Source organism: Rhinatrema bivittatum, chromosome 4 (assembly GCF_901001135.1).
Source record: "Rhinatrema bivittatum chromosome 4, aRhiBiv1.1, whole genome shotgun sequence".
NCBI lineage: Eukaryota > Metazoa > Chordata > Amphibia > Gymnophiona > Rhinatrematidae > Rhinatrema > Rhinatrema bivittatum.
In genome coordinates, this window is record NC_042618.1 from 383,649,692 (window position 1) to 383,661,878 (window position 12,187).

General features: G+C 45.7%; 1 protein-coding gene across 1 annotated transcript in view; it reads left to right on the plus strand.

The window, feature by feature from the left end:
• The window catches only part of FLNB (filamin B), a 248,494-nt gene that overhangs the window by 134,199 nt on the left and 102,108 nt on the right, over nt 1-12,187 (plus strand). Inside the window, 2 exon segments of the mRNA XM_029600955.1 lie at nt 155-232; nt 2,287-2,449. Coding sequence (XP_029456815.1) covers nt 155-232; nt 2,287-2,449 — 241 coding nt within the window.

Consider the following 12,187-nt stretch of genomic DNA (forward strand, 5'->3'; position numbering starts at 1 on the left):
GTTTTTGAGCAAAGTAATTTGAAATTAGAGGCATCTGTTAGGTTTTAATTGTCGAAGGTACAAGGGGTTTTAGGACACTTAGATTGGATGTAGCTAAAACTTAGCAGTTTTTATGGGAGGATATGTGTATCATTTGTGTACCCCCTCTATGCAGGCAAAGGTTACAGCAAACAATGACAAGAACAAGACTTTTTCTGTGGAGTATATTCCTAGAGTTACAGGACTTCATAAGGTGAGTCTACAGTCTTATTCCCCATCTCTCCCCCCACAGATATGATCATTTTGTAACTGTAGAAGTACATGATATGGTCACTTTGTTACCCTCTTCAAAGAAATGAAAACAGTTGCAGATCTTGGAAGCAGTAAAGGATGCACATCTTGAAGGTGATGCATTGGGTAGGTGTTCTAATTTAATGTCTTGTTACCCTGTAGGGGTGCTGTGAAAGCTTTCAGATAGTATGGGACAAACCACCTGAATCTTTGTTCAGAGTAAGATGTTGGTGTGTAATGGTCATAAATCAGCTGTCAAATCCATTCTTTGCCCTGCTCAGTCATGGGTATACAGCTTGCTAGACCTGTTTAAGAAGAATTTTCCCAAGGATTGTGTGGTCCTGCGAACACATCCTAAGTTCCTGCTGAAGGTTGAGTGATTTTTCACATCGGTCCATTGTTGCCCACCTTTTTTCTGAGGCCTCATTCTCACAAAGAACAAGCTCTACATTCATTGGATTGCAAAAGGGCTCTGGCCTTCTATTTAGACTGCTCACCAGGCCATAGTCCATCAAACTGTTCATATCTTTTGAAAAACAGAATGGGGGTTGTAGTGGGCAAACAGACCTTATCCAATGGCCAGCAGACTGCATCTCATTCTGCTTTACATAATCAGCCCTCAGTTTAACTCCCATCTAGAAGCAGACCTATGGCGGCATCTGTGGCCCACTTACGGGCAGTCCCCGTCAATCTGCAGGGCTACGACATCTAGCGCCATTATTGCTTGGACAAGGATGGTCGACAAGACTGTGCAGTTCTGGTCACCACATCTCAAAGATTTCGCTGCACTGGAGAGTGCAGAGAAGGGTGACCAAAATAAGGCGCATGGAACAGCTGCCCTATGAGGAAAAGCTAAAGAAATTAGGGCTGTTTGGAGAAGGAGGGGGGGGGGGGGGGGGGGGGGGGGAGATATGATAGTCTACAAAATCATGAAAGGACTTTAACAAGTTAATGAAAATAGACTTACTATCTCAGACAATAGGATCAAGGGGCACTCCATGAAGTTAGCAAGTAACTCATTTAAAACTGAAGCAAATTCTTTTGCACTCGGCACATAGTTAAACTCAAATTCATTGCCAGAGGATGTGGTTTCAGCAGTTAGTGTTACTGAGTTTAAAAAAGGTTTGGATAAGTTCCTAGAGGTTAAATCCATAAACTGCTATTATAGTAATAAGCAATAGTAGCTTGTGATCTGTCTGGGTACTTGCCAGGTACTTGTGACTTGGGTTGGCCACTATTGGAAACAGGATACTGGGCTTGATGAACCCTTGGTCTGACCCAGTATGGCATTTCTTGTTATGTAGATTCAGCCAATTTGTCCTATGTAGTCTCTTCCAGACTTAACCCCAATTCTTCCCACCAGAATCCCCTGGAAGATGAAACCAAGCTGTTTCACCACAATTCAACAGTACCTCAGTGGTTTGTGCCAGTTGGCACCTTGTTTGGTACTTGGCCTGGGATGTTGCTGGGAACATCCTGGAGCTTGGTATTCACCCATCTGTTAGGACTACATCCTGCTTGTCCTAGGAGAAAGCACAGTTGCTTACCTGTAACAGGTGTTCTCCCAGGACAGCAGGATATGTTAGTCCTCAGGAAACCCACCTGCCACCCTGTGGAGTTTGTTTCTCCTTAGGTTTTTTTATTCTTTAGTTTGTATTTTTCTATTATGAGGCTGAAGAGGGACCTCGTGTGGATAGTGGCATGCTCAGTGTGCCAATCAGTTTCTAGAAACTGACAAGTTTTCCATGCTGGGCTCCATCTGATATCACTCATCTGTGAGGACTAACATCCTAGAAGAACACCTGTTACAGGTAAGCAACTGCACTTAAAGCAGTCCCATGAGGAAATTACAGGAGTAGTATGTGAGGGCTGCAAATATCCCAGCTACATGTGATGTACAAGAAGATATGGGGTGAGTGCACTATAGGTGTCAAAATGTAATAAACAGTAAACGCTAGACTTTTGCATACAGTGTTTAGAAAAGGTTTCCTTCTAACTTGTATTGTACTCTTTTAGGTCACAGTTCTGTTTGCTGGTCAGCATATTGCCAAGAGTCCATTTGAAGTCAATGTTGATAAAGCCCAAGGAGATGCCAGTAAAGTAACTGCCAAAGGGCCAGGCTTGGAGACAACTGGGAACATTGCCAACAGACCTACATATTTTGACATTTATACTGCAGGTGTGTAGATCTTAGTTTCATAATAGGTAGGACAGATTAGGGAGATTAAGCAGCCCTCATCTACCAACATTTACTATTCCATTAGTCCATTAACATTGCCTCTGCTTTTTAAAACTCAAACATGGAAAGCTGTGCCTTGGTTTAGACCAGTTATGGGCAAACTATGGTGTGCAGGCCAAATCCAGCTTGCTTGTCTCTTAGCCATAACTCCGTTATGTGTGGCCTGTCTGTCATCAAAGGCAAAGGTATGGCCCTTGATGCTTGAGCAGAGGTCAGGATGTCTTCATGTAGCAAGGAGAGTCCCTTCACATCGTGCTGGCAGTTCCCATCCCTTGCCAGAGAGGAGAGACCCAGTCCAGCAGTGGCGGGGTTCCTGCCAGCGATGTGACACACTGCAGCAGGGCGTGCCAGAGCCCAAAGCTGGTGGGGTTGAAGGAGAAGAAACCAGGCGGTGGGCCGCTGCTTCAGCCCAGCAGGGCTGAAAGATGGGCAGAGGTAAAATTGTGTGTTTGGGACCCTGCTTGTGTGTGCCTGAGAGATTGGGGGCCTGCTTGTGTGCCTGTGAAAGTCTGCAATCTCAGGGTGACTGGAAATGAGATTTCCAGGTATGGAGAGGGGGAAATTTTTATCCTTAGTTTTAATTATTGGGTGTAATGTCTGCTCTCTTGAAATACTTGATTTTTGGGGAAGTGTTTAAAGTCTAAAAGGTTTTTTGTTAATCTTTATACTTATTAGGTGGTATATGTCATCTGTTTGGAAATATATGCTTTATTAGTATGGTTTTTCACTGTTATGACTGACTTTATATTTCTTGACTCTGTTCTGTTTTTATGAGGAATGGTGATATGTTTTATTTTGTCTGCATCTTGCTATTTATACTTAACCTCAGCCACAAATGCAGACCATAAGTGGTCTGCTAGCTGGGAAAATACCTTGTACCTGTTGGGGTGAATGTTTTTCTGTTGGTAGAGGCTGGGCTCCTTGGGTGCTACAAATGCTGGCGCTAAGACTGCTGGATACTAAAAAATGCCTACATCACATGATGGAGATTTGATTGTCTGACATGCCCCACCCTCTGGCCCTTGTGCTTTAACTTGTAATGTGGCCTCAACAGTTTGCCTACCCCGGTCTGGACTATTCTTAAGATTATGTAATGTATCTTTTCATTTGGTTCTTGAGTTAGTGCAGAAAGGCACTGAAGCAAACCTGATAATTCTGTAGGAAGTAGCCAACTGCTCCATTTGCTACAATAGTTGCTTTTTCAAACCATAAAAGTAAACTGAGTGCATGTAGGTTCGCATGAATGAAACTTGGTCTTTATCAAGAATGCTTTTGGAAGTGCCAAAATGTGAGAACAATAGTATCTCAGGAAGTGCTGAAGAAATGAGTATAAAATGTAGGCAGGTCAGCAGTGAACCATAGGCATATCATTCATTAGCAAACAATCCTCCTGACAAGTCAATGTTTGTAAGTTAGATTCCATTCTATAGTATTTAACGAGGATTTTTAAAATATCTGGAGGTCAGCTTAGCCTGACTAGGTTGTAATCCTATCATTCTTTCATTAATGTCATGCTTGGTCAGGGAAGGATTTTTGTAGAGTGACTCTTAACAGACTTGACGTGTTCTCCTAATTCCCAGAACTAGAATGGAGTTTTACAATCTGTGATAAATTGCATTCCTACAAGGACCATGAGAAATTACCACCACTTTTTTTTTTTGCAAATCAGTTTAAAAATCTTTTATAGATGCCTATCCAGATCCTTAACATTATCTTGAACCAAACATTGAAGCTCAGTTAAAAACAAATATACCATCTGTGCCCCCCCCCTTCTTGGTCTGTACTATGCTTGGGGTGGGGAGTACCACATGAGAATTTATTTTCACTAATATGATTAATCTTCTGGTTCATAGGCTGAGTTGGGGGATGAGACAGGGTCCCAGTCACCTTGGTACCACAATTCTGTGCCCTTCCCAAACAATCTCTCTTGTGGCACCACAGACCAGAGGAAATCACACCAGAATAAAATAGTAATTAACCCTTTTTAACTAGTATTGTCACAGTAAATCCAACCAGAACATTAAATGGGAAAAGTACAGTAGTGAAGTGTAAAACTGCAGGTTTATATGACAAGCAATGCAAAAATCTGTGTATGGCCTGTTTAGCCGGGGCAACCAACATACTCATGGATGGTAAAAATAAAATAAAAGGGAAGATAATAGAGGTGGGGGCAGAGGGAGTGAAGTATACAGCTTTCAAAAATTCTTTACCCCTGAGTACCCCAAAAAAGAGGAGGGATGGGGACAGATCCACTCCAATATTGCGAGTTTTTCACAACTTTATTAGGGACCGGGTGCATCCTTTACAATCAAGAAAATGATGGTGGAGCTGGCTATATGACAGACAAAATAGATGAGCACTACAGTATGTAAAAGGATGGTCTCTCCTGGGAAGGGGTACTAAATGGGCCAGGTTTCAGTCTTACAGAGAAATCATGGTCCGTCCAGCATTTTTCTTTTTCCCCGTGCCCTATCTAGTATGGCTGTGGCAAGGGTTTATGCTTGACTTTGGCTGAAAGGCTAAAGCAGTTAAGATGAGATACTGAATTTTTGTGACAAAAGGCAAGGAAATAAACCTCCCTCTAAGATACTCTGTGCAAAGTTTAGATTACTTAACTCTATTAGGAGGGTGATCCATCCAAATGCTTCTGGGCCTGGATATCTCTGGAAAGGAAATCTTAGCTCCTCTGTCCCTTTTTTTTCTCAATGTAACTCTGTAGAAATAGACAACTGTTCTTGCTTCATAGCAGAGTACAGACTTCTCTCCCCCTCAATAGTTAGCTCTTCAGGAGAAGCACTAATTGCAGGGGCTGTAAGATTCATTTCTCTTCCTGGCTGTCCCCACCCCACACACTGCCAGTTTGTGCCTTTTCTTCCTTAAATGGTTCCCAGCATTCATTTGGCTTTCTCTGCTGGCTTTAGTGCTGTTCCCTGGGCAGACTAAACAGTACAGCCCTTTTCCCAACTTAACACAGAGTGCTGGATGCTGGTTCTTGTAGAAAATTGTCATTCACAGGAGAGTACATGGGTTTTTGATGTATTTTTATAATACTTCGCCTTGACTGCAGCAGCTTGCAGTCTCTGCAGGGTTGAAAACCCATTTTTGGCAGGTCCAAAACATGTCACTTGGACCGAGCTGCATCTGAAATTAACACAAGCTCATGGGGGTAGAAACCTGGTTTTAAAGTTAGCTTGCTGCATCTCAGATTCTGAATATTCTGTAAAACTTGAAGTTCAGCAAAACTATGAAGTGAATAAAGCAGACTTCAGGCATTGGCTGTTAGACTATAGATGCATTGTCTAACTTTTTTTTTGTGAAGTACTCTGCTTAAACCCACAACTGCTCCGAGAAAGCAGGTTTCATAAGGCTTACCAACACTTAATTTCTTACCTTTTGCTACTTGGTCTTTTTAATTGTGCCTCATCTAGCACTGGGTTCACTTCATTATGGTATACGGTCTCCCCCTCCCCTTTCCACACTCCTTCAGTCTTTTTTTTTTTAAACCAATCATGCCTTCCCCTCTTTCTGCCTCTTACTTCTCTACCATTCCCCATCAGCTGTAGACTTATTTTGCCCCATTCTACTCGGTAACTATTTTTTATCCATGCACTGTGCTGCCCTGCCCATGGCTTCCTGCTTTTCTCGCAGGGGTTGCTGTTGCTGACTGATGGGTTTGGCTTCTCTCCTTGGTGCAGGGTTGTGGTTACCACTACTGTAGTAGTTTGACTCTGAGCAGGTGGTGTCTTCAGGCCTTGATCTGTCCACAATGCACAGGCTGCATGTTCTCGCTGCTCCTGTTCTGGCAGCGGTTTAAGCCTGGGAACATGTTCAGAATTCACAGGCTAGACTATTAGTAACATTTTATTCATCACAACATCAGGAAAGCCAACCTTAGCCAGCCCAGGAGTTTTTTTTTAATGTTCCCGGGTATGGATTTCCTTCCAGCTCATCTTTGGCAGTAAAATGCAATCTGGTGTCACCTCATCCAGGACGGTTTTCAGCAGCAGTGATATGGCTGCTGCAGCACTACCTTCAGGGCCAGGATGGGCTATAACACTTACTTGGACTGGAGGCAGTTTTGTTTTGTTTTTTGCAATGTATATGCCACGGTGCCATCACTGTGGAAACCGGCAGTCTGAGTTCCACTGCCTGTAAAACCAGGTAATTGAGACTAATTCTTCAGTGCCTCTTGCAGCACACACTGGTTGGAGAAATGCTGCCTTGTCTCAATTCCACAACTGCAATCTGACTGCATTTTGGCTCTTGTCTCTTCATTGATAGCTCAAGGCAACTTATTTCAGAGATGTAGGTAGTTCCCTGTCCTCATGGAGTTTACAATCTGTTCTTGTACTTGAGGTGATGGAGGTCGAAGTGACTTAGCCAAGGTCAAAAGGAGCATTAGTGGGAGAAGCAGGATTTGAACTCAGACTGCCCTCTAACCATTAAGCCATTCAACTCCTGTTTATAAATCAGCCATCCTAGAGTTCAGAACTGGATGCAATAGTGTGCTCAGCACAGCAGACAGTTTAAGCAATAGTTGTGCATATATTTTTGAGTGCAGACTGTGTGCAAAACTCCTTGTTGCATTGACAGTACTGTGGATTTAAGTTGGTATCTTAAAATGGAAATCGCTATTTAAATGCCCCCCTCCCCCCCCGCCAATGCAGAGGTGCACTGGCTTAACTGGTTTCCTTAGCACTTGAAACAACTTCAAGGCTAAATATTAAATGTCTGTGGGCAGAAGCTGGAGTTCTGGTGCTGGGACCTGTAGCTGGTATTTTGTACATAAAATGTATGCTTTCCCATGCATAAAATGTTTCTGTGCTGAAAACATTGTGCATAACTCATATGCACAAATACATATTTTGCTGTGCACTAAGCCTTTGAGCAGTTTGGGAATTAAATGTTCAAAAATCAATGGATTACTATACCATTAATTTACTGCACCAGGATTTAAAAAAAAATAAAAAAAAATTGTGCATTAAACTGTTCTGAAAATTTTTTTTTTTAAATCTGCCCCAAAACTTAGTATATTCCATTCAATGTTAGTCTCATTTAGTTTTTCTCACTTCTAGGGAGTCATTATCTCAAATTATTTTGCAGCTTAACTAGAGACAAGCCAAATTGTTTCACTTTTTTGATGCCTTTCATTAGTCACCATTATCTGGGGTAGTTACACACAATGGTGACTTAACTCAAAATTTTAGGAGGATCTGTGTCAGAGCTAACAAATTGTTTCCCCACCAATAGCTGCTGCTTCCACCCCTCAGAATCCAGTCCTGGTTTTTACACCCATCTGACAGCCGTGGCTAGTGACCTGGATTCCAGGGTCCAGGGCATGCTATATGGACAATGGGGGGAACCCTAAACTGCAAACTGTATTCTGAACACTAAGCAAGTGTCCATTCATAAAGAATTCAATCTATTCAGAGGTTCCTAAACCTGTCCTGGAGGTCTCCCAGTCAGTCAGGTTTTCAGAATATTCACAATGAATATGTATATGAGAATCTGCATGCTGTGGAAGCAGTGCATGCAAATTTGTCATGCATATCCTGAAAACCTGACTGGCAGGGAGGATTCCAGGACAGCTTTGGGTACCATTGGTCTACTTTATTTTTTTTTTTTTCGGGGGTGAGGAGAGGGAGAAAAGCCTCACAAAGTACACATTCAGAACACACTTAGAGTGAAAATGGATAGGGTTTGAATGTGAAAAGTAAAGATGATATAGGGATTTCATGCATAATTTCTCACAGGACAAGCAGGATGGTTGTCCTCACAAATGGGTGACATCGAGGATGGAGCCCACCACGGAAAACTTCTGTCAAAGTTTAAACAGAACTTTGACTGGCCCCTACTGGGCATGCCCAGCAAGGCACTGACCCTGCAGCCAGCAGGGGTCTCCCTTCAGTCTTCTTTTTTCTGCGCAGCAGTTGCCACGCGGTGAAAGGAGCTCTCTAACCACGTTCCTGACAGGAATTTGGAAGTTAATTTCCTAAGAAAATTTGCCCCTCAGGGGTCTCCCTTCGACAAATTTTTAGTCATCTTACGGAACCCGGTAAGTTTTTGCCTTTTTCCATCAACTACCGTCGAATTTGGCCCTTGAGGCCTGTTGGCACTTACCGATCCCCAGCCTAAATTTTGGCTTCAGGCCATGGCAACGGGGTTCCGCCGTTGTCCGGATTGTACCCGGACTATGTCCATCACAGACCCCCACAGGGTTTGTGTGATGTGTTTGGGTAGTGAGCATGATGTCCTGACTTGCACCAAATGTGCCTTAATGACACCCAAGGGTCGCAAAGCCAGGATGGAGAAGATGGGGCTCCTCTTCCATGCACCCACCCCAACGCCATCGATAGCATCGACGTCATCGGAACCGGCACCGTCGAAGTTGTACCATCATCGTCAACCCTCCGGTGACCGTCCGCCATCGATCGCTTCTCGGCCGTCGACTCCCGTCCCTTCCCCGGATGGGCGAGGGGATCGGAAGGAAAAGCACCGCTATCGACGGCACAAATCTCGGCCTGTCGAGGATCCACAGCCATCGACCTCTGCTCAAGCCGAGCCACCGACAAAGAAGCTGCGAACAGACCGGACACCCTCCACGTCTCGTTCGCAGGCATCGAGGAAACCCTCACCCTCCCGGGGTGCGGGGGCCGTGATCCCACCGGTTACGGTGGTCCCTCCGGCCCTGCCTCAGCCTCCCTCTCCCGTCGAGCCGGGTATGGTTACCCCTGGTCTCCGGGCAGAACTGGACCGGCTGGTCCAGGAGGCCATCGAGAAAGCGATGAAGAAATTGCAACCTCCATTGGCACCGTCTCCGGCACCGGTTCCAGTGCCGCCTCCGGCACCGGTTCCAGTGCCGCCTCCGGCACCGGTTCCAGTGCCGCCCCCGGCACCGACACCGGCACCGGCTTCGCCACCGAGGAGGGAACCGACCACCGAGCCGTTGATACAAGCGCTAGCACCACTACTGAGCCGCATGGAGGCGCTCATGACGGCCCTTCCATCGGTGATTCCAGTGCCATCGACAACACCACCGTCTCCGACTGGATTTTCATCGGCAGGAGAAACACCGTTCCGGATTCCCCCTTCCGGGGTGGTTCCATCGGTGCCTTCTGGTATATCTCCACCGATATATCCTTCGGTTCCATCCATTCCACGCCAGGCACCGATTCCATCGACAGCACCGAAGCCATCGATGCCATTTCTGGTTCCACCTACGGCACCGATTCCACCTCTGTTTCCATCGATGCCTTTAGAGCCTCAGCCAGGTCCATCAGGGTTACAAACCCCACTTGATCCCTACGATACCTGGGGTGATGATGATGATACATCTTCTGACACGGATTTGCCTTCGCCTCCATCTCCTACAGAGAGTAGAAAAAGATCTCCTCCTGAGGATCTATCTTTCATTAACTTTGTGAAAGAGATGTCAGAAGTTGTACCTTTTCAACTACAATCTGAAGCTGATGACAGACACCAGATGATGGAACTCCTTCAATTTCTGGATGCTCCAAAAATCATCGCTTCCATCCCTATACACCAGGTGTTTTTGGATCTGCTCAAGAAAAACTGGGAATCTCCTTCATCAGTGTCCCCAGTTAACAAAAAAGCTGACTCCACCTACCTTGTCCAGTCAGCACCAGGTTTCCAAAAACCTCAACTGGATCATCGCTCTGTTGTGGTTGAGTCCGCGCAGAAGAAGGCCAAGCGTCTTAAGCCACACTCTTCTACCCCACCTACCAGGGACAACAAGTTCCTAGATAGTGTTGGACGGAAAGTCTATCATGGAGCTATGTTGATTTCACGCATAGCTTCATATCAACTTTATATGACTCAGTACAACAGAGCCATCCTTAAGCAGATGCAAGACTATGCTGACACGTTACCAGACCAATACCAACCGCAGCTTCAAGCCCTTCTTCACAAGGGATTTGAGGCAGGGAAGCACGAGATTAGGACTGCCTACGACATATTCGATGCTTCCACAAAAGTTTCAGCCACAGCCATCTCAGCCAGACGTTGGGCTTGGTTAAAATCATCCAACCTTCGCCCAGAGGTTCAGGATCGTCTTGCTGATTTACCCTGCTTAGGCGATAATTTGTTTGGAGAGCAAATTCAGCAGATTGTGGCGGAGTTGAAAGACCACCATGAGACGTTGAAACAACTCTCATCTGTCCCACCTGAGCTGACCTCCAAGCAACCGCAAAAGAAAGACTCTAAAGTCATTCTTTCGACCACGCCATTATTACCCTCCATCGGCCAGGCCTCGTCCAGCTCGATCCTCTACTAGGCCTCAGCCGCGTCAGCCTAGGAAGCAAAGGCCTACTGTAGCCCCTCCTCCTGGGCCTGCGGCTGGCCTTTGACTCCCCTGTAGGGAACACATGCCAAACCCCTCTTCCGGACATCCCTGTAGGAGGTCGACTGTACCATTTTCTACAACCTTGGTTGCAGATCACCTCAGATCAGTGGGTGCTAACAATTATCGCACAGGGTTACCACCTCAACTTCATAACTCTTCCGGCAGACTCCCCGCCTCTTCAAGCGTGGAGTCTATCCACCCATTTGGCTCAATTACAACAGGAAGTATCCCTTCTGCAATCAAATGCTATAGAACCTGTTCCTCCCTCTCAACGAGGCAAGGGATTCTATTCCAGATACTTCCTAATACCAAAGAAATCGGGGGGACTACGTCCCATTTTGGACCTTCGAGCCCTCAACAAATACCTTCAAAAAGAGAAGTTCAAAATGGTAACCCTAGGCGCGCTGCTCCCTCTGCTACAAAGAGGGGATTGGCTGTGCTCTCTCGACCTCAAGGACGCTTATACCCACATTGCGATCACACAATTCCATCGCAAATATCTGCGGTTTCTAGTTGGCCACGACCATTATCAATACCGTGTCCTCCCTTTCGGTCTAGCTTCTGCCCCACGAGTCTTTACCAAATGTCTCGTAGTGGTAGCAGCATTCCTCAGGAAGGAAGGTGTCCACGTCTACCCATACCTGGACGATTGGCTAATCAGGGCCTCCACCCAACAGATAGCTCAATCCTCCCTAAAATTGACAATTCAAACACTCCTTTCCTTAGGGTTTCTCGTCAATTACGAGAAATCTTGCTTAGTCCCGTCTCAAACCTTATCCTTCATTGGGGCAGACTTGGACACCTTACAGGCGAAGGCTTACCTTCCTCTTCAGAGGGTCCACACCCTAATATCCCTGGCTCGCCAGCTCCAGTCTCAAAACACTGCCACGGCTCGCCAGTTCCTCATTCTCCTAGGACACATGGCATCCTCGGTTCAAGTCACTCCCATGACCCGACTAGCCATGAGAGTAACACAATGGACTCTACGACACCAATGGATTCAAGCTTTTCAGCCTCTGTCCTCCATAGTCAGTCACACAAGCGCTGCGCCTATCCTTAACCTGGTGGACGACTCAGGTCAACCTCCTTCAGGGCTTACCCTTTCTTCCACCGGATCCGCAAGTAATCCTAACCACCGACGCTTCTCACATCGGTTGGGGAGCCCATGTGGACGACTTTCAAACCCAAGGGTTATGGTCCAAAGAGGAAGCCGAACACCAGATCAATTTCCTGGAACTTCGAGCAATCCGCTATGCGCTCCGCACTTTCAAAGATCATCTCTTTCATCAGATAATCTTAATCCAGACGGACAACCA